Source organism: Coregonus lavaretus (assembly GCF_964263955.1).
Source record: "Coregonus lavaretus genome assembly, chromosome: 18".
Classification (NCBI taxonomy): Eukaryota; Metazoa; Chordata; class Actinopteri; order Salmoniformes; family Salmonidae; genus Coregonus; species Coregonus lavaretus.
This window is the reverse complement of record NC_140005.1, coordinates 26106121-26126499: the sequence shown is the minus strand read 5'-3', so window position 1 is coordinate 26126499 and position 20379 is coordinate 26106121. Positions and strand designations below refer to the sequence as shown.

At 45.6% G+C, this 20379-nt stretch overlaps 1 protein-coding gene across 1 annotated transcript in view; it reads right to left on the bottom strand.

Moving 5' to 3' along the window:
* syne2b (spectrin repeat containing, nuclear envelope 2b) overlaps positions 1–20379 on the bottom strand; it is a gene marked incomplete at its 5' end in the record, with an annotated part of 125587 nt that overhangs the window by 50586 nt on the left and 54622 nt on the right. The window contains 18 exons of the mRNA XM_084181888.1: positions 1697–1888; positions 3103–3717; positions 4813–4917; positions 5149–5241; positions 11842–11979; positions 12141–12287; positions 12375–12527; positions 12742–12855; positions 13005–13190; positions 13401–13538; positions 15340–15516; positions 15660–15800; positions 15970–16125; positions 17920–18079; positions 18769–19028; positions 19355–19555; positions 19645–19789; positions 19957–20291. Of these exons, the coding sequence (XP_084038014.1) occupies positions 1697–1888; positions 3103–3717; positions 4813–4917; positions 5149–5241; positions 11842–11979; positions 12141–12287; positions 12375–12527; positions 12742–12855; positions 13005–13190; positions 13401–13538; positions 15340–15516; positions 15660–15800; positions 15970–16125; positions 17920–18079; positions 18769–19028; positions 19355–19555; positions 19645–19789; positions 19957–20291 (3456 nt within the window). The remainder of the gene's footprint in view (positions 1–1696; positions 1889–3102; positions 3718–4812; positions 4918–5148; positions 5242–11841; positions 11980–12140; positions 12288–12374; positions 12528–12741; positions 12856–13004; positions 13191–13400; positions 13539–15339; positions 15517–15659; positions 15801–15969; positions 16126–17919; positions 18080–18768; positions 19029–19354; positions 19556–19644; positions 19790–19956; positions 20292–20379) is intronic.

Below are 20379 nucleotides of genomic sequence, written 5' to 3'. Positions count from 1 at the left end.
CACTACATTCCTAAAGAAAATTATGTACTTTTTACTGCATACATTTTCCCTGACACCCAAAAGTACTCGTTACATTTTGAATGCTTAGCAGGATAGGAAAATGGTCTAATTCCCACACTTATCAAGAGAACATCCCTGGTCATCCCTACTGCCTCTGATCTGGCAGACTCACTAAACACATGCTTCATTTGTAAATGATGTCTGAGGGTTGGAGCGTGCCCCTGGCTATCCGTAAATTTAAAAAACAAGAAAATGGTGCCGTCTGGTTTGCTTAATATAAGGAATTAGAAATTATTTATACTTTTACTTTTACTTTTGATACTTAAGTATATTTGAGCAATTACATTTACTTTTGATACTTAAGTATATTTAAAACCGAATACTTTTAGACTTTTACTCAAGTAGGATTTTACTGGGTGACTTTCACTTTTACTTGAGTCATTTTCTATTAAGGTATCCTTACATTGACTAAAGTATGACAATTTGATATTTTTTCCTCCACTGGTAAAAGGTAAGAACATAATAGTATATATTCAAGAACTGGCTGGTCCTACAAGTGCTTTTTCACTGATTTGCCCACATCACCACAGAACATAACTAATGCTTCATTTCTGCATGTCTTTTGTTTAGCCTGTTTAAAGTCATGCAAGGCAATGAAACTTTAAAACAATTAGCTAATTCCATTTTCAAATAGCCATTTGGAGTAATTCCCTGCTAATCAGGACAGTTAGTGCACTTGATAAAAGCCTATCTAATACAACTGATCTTTGCCATGTGGCCAGCACCTCTAGAGAATACACCGCACCCTGAAGACAAATACCAGCAACACATTAGCTGGCCTTTACTGTTTGTTCAACCTTGCCTCATTTCAAACAGTAACCTATATGCCTGTGAGACAGCAGCACTTTCTATCCAACAACTGGCTGTGTTTACTAAGACTGAATGAAAGCAACCCCTCCCATCTGCAGCAGTAGGCAAAGCAGCTACAAAGCAGGAAAATGACTGTTGATGAACCCTGATCACCGGTGATTTAGAAAGGCTTTGAACTATGGACAAGGCAGGTCAATACATAAGAGATGTTGTTAAGGAAAGAAAAGCTCTACCTAATAGTCAAAGCAGATGATTGGCATGACATCAGAATGACTTCCTTAAATGTGATTTACAAGTTAGATACATTGTCTTATTCTGTAGGTGCTAAATGTAAACCAATGTAGTGAATGAATAATAGTAGAAAGGGCTGTAATCACACCAGTATAATAGTAACAGTGGGAAAGACGTCCTTTCTGAGGCTCTGACTGGGATGCAAATCATTAATATGATGCTGCTATTTGTGGTTGTAAGTAGATACCGAATCACTCTCATGTGCTAAAGAAAAGCAGGAGCAAAGTGATAAGACGGATACACACATGATAATGATACTGAGGCATCTCTTATATCCTTGCTATTGACTCCCATGCCTGGGGAAGTTCCTGGATAAAGCCCCACGCGGCACCATGCCTGGGGAAGTTCCTGGATAAAGCCCCACGCGGCACCATGCCTGGGGAAGTTCCTGGATAAAGCCCCACGCGGCACCATGCCTGGGGAAGTTCCTGGATAAAGCCCCACGCGGCACCATGCCTGGGGAAGTTCCTGGATAAAGCCCCACGCGGCATGCCCTCCACAGAGCTGAACTTTGACACCCATCTGCAGTTCTTACCTGGCATGTGAGGAGCTGCTGCTCCACACTGTCCTGCATGCTGGCAGTGGCGGCTCGCTCTAGCACTCCAAGGCTGTGCTGTGCTCTCTCCAGCCAAACCTCCAGCTGGGTGGCCTGCTCACTGCAGGCATTGAGCACCCCCAGAGTGGGGCAGGGCCCAGTCAAGGCTGGGGCTGGGGACACCCCTGGGGCCTGGGACACAGACACACAGCCACTGAGATTCCTCCTGTACCAACCACCTCCTCTTCACAATCGGCCAGTAGGGACAGCAGGAGGAGATAGGAGGAGAGGGAGTGGATGACAGTCTTAACTAATACTAGTATACACTGACGGTAACTGACAGGTACTGGCCGGGTGTGTACTCAGGCAACAGCTGACTGTCCTGGGGATGTCGGCACTTGAAAATCTACTTCTCACACCCTCCCATTCTCTTTCTTTCGGTCTCCCTCACTATTTCTCTCTCGTTCTCTTCCTTGTACTCTGTCTCTCTTTCTGTCTCTCTCTCTCCCAGACTGACTCTCCCTCTAGTTCGCTCTTTCTTTCACCCATGGCGCCCCACCCATCTGTGGCCAATGCCACTTCCTGAAAGCAGTGGCAGGTAGGCAGGCAGGCTCAGAGGGCGCTCCGGTGACAGGGACTCATTATCAAACACCCAGTTAGAGGCCCCAGGCCGCGGGGGCGGGGCTGAGATAGAGGAGGTGGGTCTACTGGCAGATCTGTCAGCTGAATCGGCAAACCTCCTTATTCCACTCCTTCAATCTTTTATCTTTCTCTCTGCTGTTCTCTCTGCTGTTCTGTTTCCCCTTCTGTTATGCCAATTCTTTTACATTTGTTCTCCCTTTTCTCTCTCTGCTGTCAGCACATATGCACATATAGATGTTTGAGGCACAGACTGTGAGAGTGTGAGAATAAAATGTAACACCAGGTTAGCACCATGAGTCACTCAAGCCCTCTACACTGCTGTCCCATAGTCTTTACTTTACATCAAACGGATCACTCAACAGGGATTATTGAACTCATTCACAAATATGCATAATTATGATAAGTATCAGCATCATTACTGTGTAAACCCATTCCATTAATGAGACACTACAGTTGTGAACAAACCTGGGTTCAAATACTATTTTAAATATTTCAAATACTTTGAAGGTTTGCTCTATGCTGCCTCTAGTGACAGATGGGTGTGGTTTTGCAGTTTTGGGACCATTCTATTGGTTCCATTAAGCTCAATCAAGCACAGGTAAAGTGTTTGAAATTATTTCAAAAAGTATTTGAACCCAGGTCTGTTTGTGAAACATCGTTTAAACAGACCCACTCATGTATGCACTCTTAGACCACTGTGGTTGCATGTTAGCGGGGGTTAGGACTGTTGGGCCTGTATTGTACTGGGAAGTTTCAGTGCTTACCAGGGCTGCCGCTGGATGCACACCCTCTGTGTCCTCTTGGGTGGGTTTGAGTGTGGTCTGGGGGGCAGTGTGTGTGCTGACCACGCCCAGGGGGGTGGTGGTGGTGGGGATCTCCTCAGGTGCTGCTAGAGGGGTAGGAGCCTCAGCTTGCACAGGTGTCTGGTGTGTGAGATTAGAGGCTGTGTGTGTCTGTCCAGTGGATACAGTGAGTGCTATCTCTATAGGCTGGGACGGTGCCGTGAGCGACCCTGTCTGAGGTGCCCTTTTTTTCTTTCTGGGCATTGGCTGGGGCACTGTGGGCCTCTCCTCTGGAGCAGCCGGAGCCTTCTCAGAGGGTGGCTGAACCAGACAGGCCTGCCCTGCCTCAGATGACACCAGCCTACTGTCCACCTTTGACAGGCTCCTCGTTGGTAAAGGGACTGGAGTTACAGTCTGGATGTCTTTGGGGACACTTGTGTCCACTGCGACCTCAGGGAGTGTGTGTATGTCCTCTGTGAGTGTGTGTGCAGCAGGTGAGCCCCCTGGGTGTGTGTGTGTGTCTCTGATGTGTGTCTTCAGCCCCTCTGGGTGGCTGTCATCCCCCCTCCATGCAAGCCCCCTCTGTCCCATGAGCTCCTGACACAGAAAGAGAGAGACGGGGGGAGTAGATCATTTGGCTGGATTTATTTATATTTTCTTTAGTTTTGCCACATAAGGAGAAGCAGCTGTATTTGTTCACAAGGGAAAAAGGAAAAAGAACATCCTACAGTACAGTACATGCAGATGTATTAAGACTAAGTACTATATTAATATAAATTAAGTTCAATCAGTGCATTTTCATGGCCAACAGTCATCTTGGTAGTGTATACTTTCCTATAAACGTCCTTGCTTCGGACTGTATCTAAAGTATAAATGGAAAATCCTAATTCCAAGAATATAGTTTTCCACTCCGTCCTGCTTCCAGGCAGTGGTGGAATAGTGTGTAAACAGCATATTATGCAAAACGGTCATAACTTATTGAAATACAATGCATATGTGTGTAAGCAAGCACATAGAGTAATACACTAAACAGATACGCATATTGCTTCGAGGCATTGGCAATTATACTCAGAGTCTAAAGGGTCAACAATGTCTACTACATTTATATTATACATTATAAAACAGGATTCACAAATGTGATTACCAGAATACGATTTTATGGAAAGTCCAAAGAATTATCAACGTATCTATATCAAGTAAGTTTTTTAATCATCAAACAACAAAAAAGGACCCATGCAATACAATATTGTATCCTTTTTAAAAACGCACCCCACATCATCAAATCCTTGTCTTGCCCTTCCAGTTAGAGGAATTGTCTTTGTTGTAAAATAGGTGGTCTGCCAGCTATCAATAACCAGGGATGAACCAGATTCACATTAGCCTACTCCCTGACAGTTCACTGGATAGCATGCTCAGTTGTCCTTTATCACGAAAACATATAAAACTATAAAAATCTGAATTCGAATTCCTGACAATGTGTTAACAGAATTTTCAGACTCACACGGCAACCTGTGAGAATCAAACTGCAGTATGATATAATATCTGGGATTCTTCTGCCATGTAAATGCACTGAACGTAGGTAGAGATAGAGGGATTCTAAACAAGGGGTTCTACTCCAGACTAGGTCTAGGACACTATACATTGGGACTTGGAGGAGGACTTGGAGAGTTTAATGGAGGGGGGTGTGTTTACCATGCTTTCAGACAGAGGCTGTGTTCTAACTGTGCCCACAGGTTTTGATAAAGCTTCGGACACACTTGTTCCTGAGGCGACCGAGAGGCCCACTACAGAGAGGTCCTGAAGAGACATGAGCAGTGTTACAATATGGACACACTACTCAGATACAGTATCAGTCATTATTATGTTATCATCCATGAGAAAACCATACACAGTCATTCATTAAGGCACTAAAACAGTCCTGTTATATGTAATGTTATGTTGTTTCATATGAGTGTTGTTATTCATGATACATCATACAGTGCTGTTAGGTGCCATTGTCTGACTCCCATAGATAGAGGTGTCTGGTACCTGTTCAGTTGTGTCCTGACTCTGTTCCATGGCTGTGGTTCCACCTTCTTCCTCAGCTGCAGCCTGGCTCTCTTCTGCAGCAACCTCGGGGTCCTGACCAGAACAGCAAGACAGTGCAGACAGTCAGTAACAATCACAAACATGTCAGGTCAAACATGTAAATTAAATAATAGGCCAGAACAACACACCCTATACTACCAAACTATGGTTCTAAAATAAGGTGCAGATATATGAGTAAAAACAAAAGTTTTAAAAAGCAAAGTCTTCTCATAGATGTTTTGTTAAAGGTCATTGGCAAAGATTGCACCACATTGCCCCCTAGAGGTAATCAAACACATCGGCAGCAGTACCCTCAACACTCTGAAAAGTAAAGAGGAAGACTGAAACAAAAAAGCAACATAGAGAATTGAAAAAATTAAAATAGAGAAAATACTTGAACAGTTTTATTGTCAAAGAAAAAAGATGTGGAAAGAAACTTTGAACACAGACAAGCAAATTGCCAGAGAGTGTGTGAGACCAGCAAGGAGAAGGAGGAAGAGGAAAAATGGGAAAAGGATTATAGGGAAGCGGGGTTGGATACAGTGCCTCCCAGTGCTGCAGTGAAACAGGGGGCAGAGTGACCCACGGGCATGTCACAGGAAGCCCAGGGGCAGTGATGTCAGAGGGTCCAGGAGGACAGAGGGGGCAGAGCAGAGTGAAGCGGGGCAGGACACGGCTGGTTTGGCAGCCGGGCTTCTCTTTACCTCTGGAGCTCTGCCCCTGACAGGCACCACAGAGAGCCTCCTCTCCCCCCTCCTCCTCCTCTTTCTCCTCCCCTCCTCTCCCCCCTCCTCCTCCTCTTTCTCCTCCCCTCCTCTCCCCCCGCCTTCTTTCTCCTCCCCTCCCTCTTCCTCCTCAGGACGTGACACACTCCTGGACTCCTGCCACGCCAAGTCAAGGACACATGCACACACATACAAACAAGCTGACTGATGGGAACACATGCACGTCCAGGAATAGAAGCACACTCTAAAAGAGGGTATGACAAAGATAGCTTGCGAATTAGAAAGAGCAATGCACTTATTTGGTATACATTTAAATATCATTGGGGTAGTCATGCTTCTGTGTTGTGAGTTGCTTTAAGCACATGGAACATTGTCATGAATTGTTGGCTGCTGAGTTTTGCAGAACCATAAACCCATACTAGAAACTGTAGGAATGGGCACTATCTTTGAGACTTACTCACTGTACTCACATCGGTCGCCTTACTGCAGGTCAAGGGTCATGTGTGGTGGGCTGGACGGGGCTCATGTGTCATAGGCAGGGGAGGTCTCTATGTCTCTCTCTCTCTTATACACAATCTATTCAGAAACTCCTATCCACCCACTTTTCTCTCTCCTAATATTAAGTCACTTCCCTGGAATCTAGGATATCCTCATCTCTAGAACTTTAATGAGTTTACTGTATCTTTGTGTTATATGACTAAATCTCAGATTACTTTAAATTGATGTCCCACTGCTTTCACAGGTTATAGGTTCACCCACTTTTAGAATATTTAGCTAATGTCGGTAAACTGAATGCATGGCAATATATACAGTATGTTGACAATATGACCTTTAATGATGGGTTGTTTGATGCCATATATATATATATATCTAAGTCTCTCTCCTATTTTCAAACCTTTTCTCCTTTTGATAAACCTATATCCCCTATGTTATAAAAATATATCCCCCAATACCTATCCCCTACTAATGTTATATACAGTTGAAGTCGGAAGTTTACATACACTTAGGTTGGAGTCATTAAAACTTGTTTTTCAATCACTCCACACATTTCTTGTTAACAAACTATAGTTTTGGCAAGTCGGTTAGGACATCTACTTTGTGCATGACACAAGTAATTTTTCCAACAATTGTTTACAGACAGATTGTCACAATTCCAGTGGGTCAGAAGTTTACATACACTAAGTTGACTGTGCCTTTAAACAGCTTGGAAAATTCAGGAAAATTATGTCACGGCTTTAGAAGCTTCTGATAGACTAATTGACATCATTTGAGTCAATTGGAAGTGTACCTGTGGATGTAGTTCAAGGCCTACCTTCAAACTCAGTGCCTCTTTGCTTGCCATCATGGGGAAATCAAAAGAAATCAGCCAAGACCTCAGACAAAATATTGTAGACCTCCACAAGTCTGGTTCATCCTTGGGAGCAATTTTCAAACGCCTGAAGGTACCACGTTCATCTGTACAAACAATAGTACGCAAGTATAAACACCATGGGACCACGCAGCCGTCATACCGCTCAGGAAGGAGACGTGTTTTGTCTCCTAGAGATTAATGTACTTTGGTGCGAAAAGTGCAAATCAATCCCAGAACAACAGCAAAGGACCTTGTGAAGATGCTGGAGGAAACAGGTACAAAAGTATATATATCCACAGTAAAACGAGTCCTATATCGACATAACCTGAAAGGCCGCTCAGCAAGGAAGAAGCCACTGCTCCAAAACTACGGTTTGCAACTGCACATGGGGACAAAGATCGTACTTTTTGGAGAAATGTCCTCTGGTCTGATGAAACAAAAATAGAACTTTGGCCATAATGACCATCGTTATGTTTGGAGGAAAAAGGGGGGGCTTGCAAGCCGAAGAACACCATCCCAACCGTGAAGCATGGGGTGGCAGCATCATGCTGTGGGGGTGCTTTGCTGCAGGAGGGACTGGTGCACTTCACAAAATAGATGGCATCATGAGGAAGGAAAATGTTGTGGATATATTGAAGCAACATCTCAAGACATCAGTCAGGAAGTTAAAGCTTGGTCGCAAATGGGTCTTCCAAATGGACAATGACCCAAAGCATACTTCCAAAGTTGTGGCAAAATTGCTTAAGGACAACAAAGCCAAGGTATTGGAGTGGCCATCACAAATCCCTGACCTCAATCCTATAGAAAATGTGTGGGCAGAACTGAAAAAGCGTGTGTGAGCAAGGAGGCCTACAAACCTGACTCAATTACACCAGCTCTGTCAGGAGGAATGGGCAAAAATTCACCCAACTTATTGTGGGAAGCTTGTGGAAGGCTACCCGAAACGTTTGACCTAAGTTCAACAATTTAAAGGCAATGCTACCAAATACTAATTGAGTGTATGTAAACTTCTGACCCACTGGGAATGTGATGAAAGAAATAAAAGCTGAAATAAATCATTCTCTCTATTATTCTGACATTTCACATTCTTAAAACAAAGTGGTGATCCTAACTGACCTAAGACAGGGAATTTGTACTAGGATTAAATGTCAGGAATTGTGAAAAACTGAGTTTAAATGTATTAGGCTAAGGTGTATGTAAACTTCCGACTTCAACTGTACATGATACAGTTAGAGGAAAAAAGTATTTGATCCCCTGCTGATTTTGTACGTTTGCCCACTGACAAAGACATGATCAGTCTATAATTTTAATGGTAGGTTTATTTGAACAGTGAGAGAGAATAACAACAACAAAAATCAAGAAAAACGCATGTCAAAAATTTTATAAATTGATTTGAATTTTAATGAGGGAAATAAGTATTTGACCCCTCTGCAAAACATGACTTAGTACTTGGTGGCAAAACCCTTGTTGGCAATCACAGAGGTCAGATGTTTCTTGTAGTTGGCCACCAGGTTTGCACACATCTCAGGAGGGATTTTGTTCCACTCCTCTTTGCAGATCTTCTCCAAGTCATTAAGGTTTCGAGGCTGACGTTTGGCAACTCGAACCTTCAGCTCCCTCCGAACCTTCAGCTCCCTGGCTAGGCCACTCCAGGACCTTAATGTGCTTCTTCTTGAGCCACTCATTTGTTGCCTTGGCCGTGTGTTTTGGGTCATTGTCATGCTGGAATACCCATCCACGACCCATTTTCAATGCCCTGGCTGAGGGAAGGAGGTTCTCACCCAAGATTTGACGGTACATGGCCCCGTCCATCGTCCCTTTGATGCGGTGAAGTTGTCCTGTCCCCTTAGCAGAAAAACACCCCCAAAGCATAATGTTTCCACCTCCATGTTTGACAGTGGGGATGGTGTTCTTGGGGTCATAGGCAGCATTCCTCCTCCTCCAAACACGGCGAGTTGAGTTGATGCCAAAGAGCTCCATTTTGGTCTCAACTGACCACAACACTTTCACCCAGTTCTCCTCTGAATCATTCAGATGTTCATTTGCAAACTTCAGACGGCCCTGTATATGTGCTTTCTTAAGCAGGGGGACCTTGCGGGCGCTGCAGGATTTCAGTCCTTCACGGCGTAGTGTGTTACCAATTGTTTTCTTGGTGACTATGGTCCCAGCTGCCTTGAGATCATTGACAAGATCCTCCCGTGTAGTTCTGGGCTGATTCCTCACCGTTCTCATGATCATTGCAACTCCAAAAGGTGAGATCTTGCATGGAGCACCAGGCCGAGGGAGATTGACAGTTATTTTGTGTTTCTTCCATTTGCGAATAATTGCACCAACTGTTGTCACCTTCTCACCAAGCTGCTTGGCGATGGTCTTGTAGCTCATTCCAGCCTTGTGTAGGTCTACAATCTTGTCCCTGACATCCTTGGAGAGCTCTTTGGTCTTGGCCATGGTGGAGAGTTTGGAATCTGATTGATTGATTGCTTATGTGGACAGGTGTCTTTTATACAGGTAACAAGCTGAGATTAGGAGCACTCCCTTTAAGAGTGTGCTCCTAATCTCAGCTCGTTACCTGTATAAAAGACACCTGGAAGCCAGACATCTTTCTGATTGAGAGGGGGTCAAATACTTATTTCCCTCATTAAAATGGAAATCAATTTATAACATTTTTGACATGCGTTATTCTGTCTCTCACTGTTCAAATAAACCTACCATTAAAATTATAGACTGATCATTTCTTTGTCAGTGGGCAAACATACAAAATCAGCAGGGGATCAAATACTTTCTTCCCTCACTGTATAATATAATACATTATTCATAATTTCTTAGGTGTTCGTTTTGTCTTTGGCACTTTTGTCTTTGAACACTGTATGTCCCTCCCCCTATGTAATAGTGAGGCCATCTTCTAAAAAATAAAGAATAGTACAAAAACAAAGACATACTGAGCAGCTGAGTGAGGGTGAGACAGCTGAGTGGGAGTGAGACAGCTGAATGAGGGTGAGACAGCTGAGTGGGGGTGAGACAGCTGAGTGAGGGTGAGACAGCTGAGTGAGGGTGAGACAGCTGAGTGGGAGTGAGACAGCTGAATGAGGGTGAGACAGCTGAGTGAGGGTGAGACAGCTGAGTGGGAGTGAGACAGCTGAGTGGGAGTGAGACAGCTGAGTGGGAGTGAGACAGCTGAATGAGGGTGAGACAGCTGAGTGAGGGTGAGACAGCTGAGTGGGAGTGAGACAGCTGAGTGGGAGTGAGACAGCTGAGTGGGAGTGAGACAGCTGAGTGGGAGTGAGACAGCTGAGTGGGAGTGAGACAGCTGAGTGGGAGTGAGACAGCTGAGTGGGAGTGAAACAGCTGAGTGAGGGTGAGACAGCTGAGTGAGGGTGAGACAGCTGAGTGGGAGTGAGACAGCTGAGTGGGAGTGAGACAGCTGAGTGGGAGTGAGACAGCTGAGTGAGGGTGAAACAGCTGAGTGGGAGTGAGACAGCTGAGTGAGGGTGAAACAGCTGAGTGGGAGTGAGACAGCTGAGTGGGAGTGAGACAGCTGAGTGGGAGTGAGACAGCTGAGTGAGGGTGAAACAGCTGAGTGGGAGTGAGACAGCTGAGTGGGAGTGAGACAGCTGAGTGAGGGTGAGACAGCTGAGTGAGGGTGAGACAGCTGAGTGAGGGTGAGACAGCTGAGTGGGAGTGAGACAGCTGAGTGGGAGTGAGACAGCTGAGTGAGGGTGAAACAGCTGAGTGGGAGTGAGACAGCTGAGTGGGAGTGAGACAGCTGAGTGAGGGTGAGACAGCTGAGTGAGGGTGAGACAGCTGAGTGGGAGTGAGACAGCTGAGTGGGAGTGAGACAGCTGAGTGAGGGTGAAACAGCTGAGTGGGAGTGAGACAGCTGAGTGGGAGTGAGACAGCTGAGTGAGGGTGAGACAGCTGAGTGGGAGTGAAACAGCTGAGTGGGAGTGAGACAGCTGAGTGAGGGTGAAACAGCTGAGTGGGAGTGAGACAGCTGAGTGAGGGTGAGACAGCTGAGTGAGGGTGAGACAGCTGAGTGGGAGTGAGACAGCTGAGTGGGAGTGAGACAGCTGAGTGAGGGTGAAACAGCTGAGTGGGAGTGAGACAGCTGAGTGGGAGTGAGACAGCTGAATGAGGGTGAGACAGCTGAGTGGGAGTGAGACAGCTGAATGAGGGTGAGACAGCTGAGTGAGGGTGAGACAGCTGAGTGGGAGTGAGACAGCTGAGTGGGAGTGAAACAGCTGAGTGGGGGTGAAACAGCTGAGTGGGAGTGAGACAGCTGAGTGGGAGTGAGACAGCTGAGTGAGGGTGAAACAGCTGAGTGGGAGTGAGACAGCTGAGTGGGGGTGAGACAGCTGAGTGAGGGTGAGACAGCTGAGTGAGGGTGAAACAGCTGAGTGGGAGTGAGACAGCTGAGTGGGAGTGAGACAGCTGAGTGGGAGTAAGACTTCTAAGGCTTCTAAACTAGAACAGACAGCACAGTCTATGGATGCGTGTAGTCAGACAGGTACAAGACACTACCAGGTAAACACATGCTAACAAGATGTCAGACTATCTACATATGGGTGTCTTGGTTTTTACCCGACTCTTCTCTGTTCTCCAGCTGAGTCTCTGTTCAGGAGAAGACTCCTCTACGGTCATCAGTGAAGCTCCAGACTTCTTCAGTGCGTCTTCCTCCACGTGGACTATCTGGATCTGGCCCTGCGCCACTCCATTCTCCTGCAAAAACAGAATATCAATCAATCACATTTATTTATAAAGTCCTTTTTACATCAGCAGATGTCACAAAGTGCTTATACAGAAACCCAGCCTAAAACCTGAGGTTCATTATAGTGAGGAGATTACTCATGCAATGGTGTGGCTGTAGGGAATAATCTCACCTGTGCTTCCTCAGTGGCTGGTAATGTTGAGCTGGGCACAGAAACCTTCTCTGTGGAAAAGGTGGGTACAGTTGGGCTAGGTGCAGGGACCTTCACTGGCGGGACAGTGGGCGTCTGTTTCTTCACTATGAACTCCCCTGGAACCATCTGAAAATAAAGGAAAACACATTTATCCAGAGTGTAAATTTGAGAAAGTGTGTTCATGTGTAGTGAGGAGTTTCTTTGCCCAGTCACCTTCTCCAGCTCCTCTAGCTGCTGTTGGAGCTGGTCTACTCTCTGGAAGACAGTGAGGGTCTCCTCAGCCTTCTCTGGCAGACACAGGCCTGGCTTACAGCTCTGGATCTCTGCTATGGTCGTCCCCATAGACTGGATCCTGTCCACACACACCTATATAAGGAGACACACACAGTGACTGACTCTGGGGCACAGGAGGGAGACCAGGGCCTGTATTCACAAAGCATCTCAGAGTTGGAGTGCTGATCTAGAATCAGGTTTCCCATTTGTTATTCATTATGATCTGAAAGTCAAAACTGATCCTAGATCAGCACTCCTTCACTGTCCCCGGGCTAAACATGCCAGGTACTCCTTTCACCCAGCTCACCTTCAGGCTCTCCTCTCTGGGGCTGGGGAGAGTGTCAGGGGACGATAACAACGTCCTGATCTCAGTCACGTCCTTCTCCATCGTCTTCACCTCTGTCTCTATAGCTTCCACCTCCTACACAATCAGAGATTAAACATTGAGCCATGCAGAGAGAGAAAGCGAGAGAGAGTGAGAGAGAGAGAAAGAGAGCGAGAGAGAGAGAGAGAGAGAGAAAGCGAAAGGAGGAGAAATGAGGAGAAGTGGAGAAAGAGAGGTGGACTCACGGCGGCGGCGTGGTCTAGCTGGGAGAGCGGAGCCACAAAGCCCTGCTGCACAGCGGCCACATGGCGGTCAGCCTCGGCCAGCAGCTCCTGCTGTGCTGTGATGTCACACACCGGGGAGATCTCCTTCAGCACGGACACAAAGCCCTGCAGAGTGATGCGGATCTGCTGCGAGTCATCCAGCACCATCTACAAAACAGAAGGATAGAGATCAGTAACATCTACAGGAGACCATAATCTGAACTATCTACAGTCAAAATATGATTATTCAGATAATATAGAGTAACCTTAACATTCAGTATGTGGTGATAAATCAAATTATGTTGTGCACTTCACTGTAGTACATTTGACTTCGGTGAGTGTAGGGAAAGTGTTTGGTAAGAGTTGGGCTGTACTGGCCTGTAGTGCGTGGACGTAGCTGGCCAGATCTTTGGCTGTAGTGTAGGTACAGGGAGCAGTGAGCCAGGACTGAGCCTCAGTTAGCCAACTGTTAGAGCTGTTGATCATCTCATCATGCTCCTGTAACCATGTGCTGATCTGCACCCAACACAAATACATAGTCAGTATTACAGTTTTTCTCCATTGGTTTGGCTCATTTCTTGAAACAGAAATTACATTCTCAAAACTACATGGACAAACCTCCAAACCACTTGGCAATTGTTCACAACAGAATTGAATTTCTCATTCATTTCATCAAATTGCAAATGTCTAAGTACATGTCTCAATGTCTCAGTACATCTTTGCAAATGATTAAGTACAGGTAGCCTACATTTAGCACAATTTCCAAGTGAATAGATCTTGTTGATCTAAACTGATTGTTGATTCTCAGTCTAATGGTTGTTCGCTCCAAAACGTGTCAGCGTCATTTCATTGTATAAGTCATCACATGCACAATAGTCTGTTCAATTGTCAAAATTAGTCAAGAACATAATACCATGAATACCATATATGAATCCCTTGGAACATTTGATAAATTTATTACAGCAATTGACAGTCAGGTGAAACCTTACTCTCCTTTCCTCAATCCTATTGAGGAGTATTTCTCCGCTTGGAGGTGGAGAGTGTATGAGCATCGGGCTCAAGATCAGAGTTCCCTGCTCCATGCAATGGACGCTGCGTGTGAGGATATTACAGGAGATCAGTGTAGGGGATGGTTGCGACATGCACGCCGTTTCTTCCCTCGTTGCATCGCAAGGGAGAATATACGCTGTGATGTGGACGAGAATCTGTGGCCAGACAGACAGCAGCGTGTGGATGGCCAGGAGGGTGAGGACAGCGACCAGTGAAGAACTGTTAGTTGTGAAACTCCAGCTTTATTTACAGCACTGTAGGCTGCATATAATTTTCATTGTTTTTTGTTTGTGTGTTTATATTACAGTATATTATGCTGTATACATTTTCTTTTTACTCTGATGTATGGAAGTTACTTTATGTGTGTGAATGATAATGGTTACAATTTCCTTGGCAGTATGAGTGCAATGTGTGATGTCAAACCTTGGAGGCTACTCTTACCCTAAAATCCTATTTATTTTTTTCAGTTTTATACACAATTGTATTCTGTTAGCTAGACAAAAAACAGTACAGTAACCATTGTCAATGAAGGACTGGGCTAAGACTGAAAGGTGGACATGAGGGATATTTCAATGGTCCTCTGCCATAGTGACAAAACATCTAAACATTTTGACTTGCAGTGCTTACACAATGCCAAAGGGACGAAGCATTTTGGGGGCACTGACTGTTTAAATGAGAAGGAAATTTAGTTTTGACACATGCGTGAACTGTTTTGGGAGAGGTATGAGCTTTTGCAGGTGAACCATGGTGTTGTGCCGAACCATCCACGTTATTTTGGCTAAAGCACCAAGAGTGTTGAGAACGTCCGGTCTGTTTCAAGAAATGAGCCAAAGCAATTGAGAAGGATCTTTGCCATTTTCGTGGCACTGACTCCTTATATGGGAAAGGAATTTAGTTTTGAAGCATGAGTGAACAGTTTTAGGAGAGATATGAGCTTTTGCAAGTGAGCTATAGTGTTGTGCTGAACTGTAAGACTGTTTTGCCAAATGATCTTAGAGTTTTGAGAATGTAATTTCTGTTTCAAGAAATGAGCCAAACCAATGGAGAAAAACTGTAAATCAGGTATAAAGTCATCATATACAAAAATCATAACATCAGACGTGATATGATATCATCATCCACAAATACAAGTCAACCCTGATGTCATCAAATTAAAACATGATCTATCTATCACACACTATGAACACAGGGGCTAACACTACCCAATGGGGTTAACTGAACCTGTGACAGAGTAACCAGAGGGGATCTGGGAGTTGTAGTTCCTCACCTTGCTGAGGAAGGCGGTCCTCTCCTCTGCCTGCTTGGCCATGTTTGAGTGGAGCAGTTGGGCCTCCGCCAGGCTCTCTGTGAGGACCTGGGCCTCCTCAGCCTGCTCCAGATCCTGCACCTCCATCTCCAACGCCGCCACACGGGAGTGCCACATGTCCAGCTCATCCCACACACGCTACACACACACACACACACACACACACACACACACACACACATATGATCAAATGTGATAACACAGTCTCTTTCTGCTATGTACATCAGCCTGATAAACTCTGATCCTAGATCAGTTCTCATATCTGCTATCTTAGCACTCACCTTCTGTGTGCTCTCTGCCTCCGACAGAGAGGGGCTTCTCTGCTGCAGTTTATCCTGCACTGATCCCAGACCAACCTTGATCTCAGACACCTTGGCTCCCAGTCTGTGCAGGGGACTGTTCTTCTCCATTACTTCCCCTACCTGGTGGGCAGTCAGACAATCAGACACAAGTCGCGGAAATACATGCAGCTTGGTCATGACATTCATTGAAAATGAAATATACCAATATACAAATTAGGTCCTTACAAATAGATACATTACAATGCTACAAGCACAGGTAAAGGTTTCCTCAAGGTTTCAGCTACTGTACCTTCTCCTCTACTTCCTGCAGTGAGTGTGTAACTTCCTGTAGCGGTCCCTCTATCTCCACAGGAACCAGGGTGTACATGTCAGAGTACTTCATCCTCAGACCCTCCATGATGCGCTGCAGCACGGCCTTCTGGGTACACAGCTGGGTGTGAACCTCCTGAGGAGAGAGAGAGAGAGGGAGGGAACGAGAGAGAAAGATGGAGAGAGGATGAGAGAGAGAGAAGAGATAGAAAGAGATAGAAAGAGAGATGAGAAAAAACAAAGTTCAGCAAGCCTCATTCTACAGCACAGTTGGCTGGTGGCACCTTAATTGGGGAGGAACGGGCTCCTGGTAATGGCTGGAGTGGAATAAGTGTATCAAATACACCAAACTCATGGTTTCCATGTGTTTGATGCCATTCCATTCACTGCGTTCCAGACATTATTATGAGCCGTCCTCCCCTCAGCAACCTCCACTGTTCTATAGCCTATACCCTCTCTCTGCCATCATTATGTCTCCAAGGTCACAAACACACATTCATACATTCATTCACACACTCCATAGGGTCCATCTCTTACCAGACAGTATGTACAGCCGAGTATGTCGACCCTCTCTCTCTCCTCCTGGGCTGGTTTAACTAGCTCAGAAAGGCTTCCTTTTTAAGTCTTTCATTCCTGCAGCTACTTAGCATGAACCCTCTTCACCTCCCACCCAGCAGCAAACAGCTAATGAGAGGCTATTCACAGTCCTAATCCACAGACTGAACATGAACATGAAACGAGGATAGGACAAACACGACCAGTGATGCAGATGAGATACAGCACCACCTGGCTCTGAGACAGGGACCAGGGCAACGCCAGATAGGAAGGTGCATGTGTTTGTGTGTGTGTGTGTGTGTGTCAGGGAGGTGACATCAGTGCTGGTCTGAGACTGGGACAGAGGCACCTAGAGGATCCACTTACAAGGTGGAACAAAAAGAGGAAGGTATGGAGGGGAGTCCTTTCATAGACCCTCCCTGAGTAGAGGGGGGTGGGGAGACAGAGAGAAAATGTTGGACAAGACTCAGGTCTTTAGACAACACTAACATTGGTCCCCTCTCATCCACTGAGTAGCAAGACAACGGTTAGATTCAAATGTGGCAGTTTGTTGGGGCACTCTGTCACTGAGCTAACAGTCTCACTGAAGACCTTCATTACAACAACCTTCAACAACCTTTCAGCAGTGAAACTCAAAACCAACCGCCACATACAGTTCATGGTGGAATGATGGAGTAGGGAAATATATAGTACAGTCATATACTGTATAGTACAGTCATATACTTCAACTTGAGCTTGAAATCATTAATTCTATGAATTTCACATTAGATAAAACTGTGAACAGTGCAGTTTGGAGGAGATATTGTCGTTGTAAACGTTTCCTCTGAGTTGATCATTTTTGTTTGCAGAGTACAGACACAGCATTGTGTTGTGGGTCCAGGGATGGGACAGACCTACTCATTAGAAGCCCATTACTCATGCATCACTGTACAGAGGGGAGGGGGGTGTTCATATCTCAACTATGCACTGATCACTATTAAATATATTATCATTTCTCAGTAGGCTATCCTATAATTTGTCAAGAACACTGAAACAACCAAAACCACCTCAATAAGCAACACACTAAATATAAAATAAATACATACACCTGTATATATATATTAAAATATGGACAATTCCATAAAATATTGTAAATGACTGAAAATGACAAGTAAACAGTATTTTGTCATCAATTCTACTAATTGTAGACTACCGTATGGTTCCATAGGAGGATGATAAAAGCAAAGACCCCAAATTCGATGCTTCAACTGTGGAACCTTTCAATCTGGCAATCTTAACTCCTGCATGCTGCTGAGAATATTTGCTCAATTTCTCCACTCTGGGTACATTGTTGTCCACACAATGTTAAGGGGTTGTGAGACGGGGGGTTACCCACCTGTAGCTCATGTGTGCTGGGACACTGCTCCAGCTGTGAGAGGAGGTCTTCTGCAGACACCAGCCATGCCTTCACCCCACTCAGCTCCTCCCTCACCTTGTCCCTCTCCTCCACCTCCGTCCGCACCACACACCGCCCCAGCATGCTCTTCTCCTTCAGACTGTAGACACAAACAGACAGACAGGTCTATAGGCCACCAAACAGCTGGCTAAAGTCTTAGTTATATCACTGTGAATCAAATACAGCTAGCATGGTACATAACCAATATAGCACATTGTCCATTTAAAAAAGAGATTTAAAAAAACTCTAGTCTCTTACCTTGACTTCATAAAGCAAAGAGTTTCCTTTGGGCACTAAAGCTGACACCAAACTCAGGATGCAGAGCGTCATCTCAATTCAGGTATTTCACAACCTCTGTGTCTGTGATTGTCTATCTACACGGTACGCATGTGTGTGTATGCTGTGGATGACTGAGTGGGTATGAGTGTGCATCTTTCTGAGCTTGTTGTCCTTAGTGGAGAGGCACAGCAACCCTTTGCCGATCCACGTTTCCCAGAATGCTCATCCAAGTGTGAATGTGTGGAGCTGCTGGGAGATTGAGTCCCTATACCCTGCACTACCACAGAAACACTGACTGGTATGATCATCAATGCAACAAGTTTGGCTTTTAACATTTGTCTTAAAGCCTAAAGGTGTTAATTCATGCCGTATGCTGGCTGTGGGAATGTGTGTATTTGAGAAACGTGAATTAAGTGTAATATTTGAGGCACCATACACTCAGCTCCTGAAACAATCCTACCAAACAATGTGTTTCCTGTCCTGTCTGTTGTATGGTGGTTGACCTCTCACCTGCCATAGCGGTCCTGCATGACCTGTAACTGCTGACACAGAGGGGTGGGCGGGGCCTGCTCCAGGTGGGCGGGGACGCCCAGCAGTCTGGCAATGCGGAGCTCGAGAGCAGAGAGAGCTCGGTGCTCACAGTCCAGCCTGTCCTGGTACTGGTCCCAGTACAACAGCAGCACTTGCAGCTCTTCCCCACACACCTTCTCCCTGGAGTCGTCTGGCAGCTCAGCCTCCACCTGCTCCAGCACGATGGACGCTCGCTCCACCTGAAAGGATAACAAGAATTGGAGTTAATGAGTCAGTCTGTAAAATGGCTGCTTCCAACCTGACTTTCTGTGCTGGGTGTGTAGGGAAGAGTGAGGTCTCTATATTGTGTCGATCATTGGCTGACAGAGTTTAGTAGATTTTATATCACAGGGGTTGAAAATAATTTAATTTCAACTCAGTCATTTTAGGAAATGTATAGCCATTTAGGAAATGTATAGCCATTTAGGAAATGTATAGCCATTTAGGAAATGTATAGCCATTTAGGAAATGTATAGCCATTTTTAAGATTGAGGTAGAGGTGTCCAGTATCTATCGTGTAACTCACGCTCTTTGTAATGTCACTCCATTCGGCTGCCCTGTGCTTTGAGTGGGTCTTCAGATCGCGGGTGCAACGCTGCAGTCTTGCCACCTGCCTCCAGAGGGCACTCACCGCCCCCTCCCTGCTGCAACAGCAACCCTGCTCCGGGCACCACTCCCTCAACCACTTTAGAAGCCCAGTCACAGAGTCCACCTCCTCTGACAGAGCCTGTAAAGGAGAGAGAGTGGTGGGTAAAAAAAAACAAATTTCTTAATGTTAACGCTATGAAAAATTAGTTTAGCATTCTTTCCCCATACCTTTAGCTTAGCTTGCTGGTCGGTGCAGTCTGTGAGAGAGCTGACTTTGTGAGAGTGACAGTAGGCGAGATGGGTCTCTGCGCTCTTTACACACTGGCAGATCTCCTCATGGCACTTTCTATACCTTCTGTGATACTCAGCACACCTACCAAACACAAGCCACACATCAACCAGGCGTCACATCAATAAGACTACTACAAATGGCATTAAGCATTAGGTTGGCTTGACTTGGCTGTTGAGTATGATCAATTCACTAACATGACTGTATCTAAGGTTAAATATGGGCCCTTGACTCTAAGAGACAGTGTCTACCTCTGCAGGGCCTCCAGTTTGAGCTGGGCCTGGGCCTGGACGGTGGACATCCGCACCAGGAGCTGGCTCAGCACCTCCCCCTGTAGACGCTCCACCATCTGGGGGCAGAGGTAGTCATGCTGGAGGGCCATGGTCTGGAGCTGGCTTATATGGGAATGGAGCTGCTCCTCCATGGATGCCAGGGCCTGCTGGATGTCCCTCAGCCTCTCAAGACAACCTCCGACTGGGCCCAGAGAGGGAAGGAGCAGGGCCTCAGCCTCCTGGAGGAACCGGACAGCACCACTCACAGCTCCAGTGTAGTCTCTCAAAGTGTCCCGTGCCTGGGAAACGCTCTCCTGAAAAATCATCACAATTTTTTACATTAATAGTCAATTACCTTTTAAATTAATAGAACATGCATTTAATATGGTTTTGACACCAAAA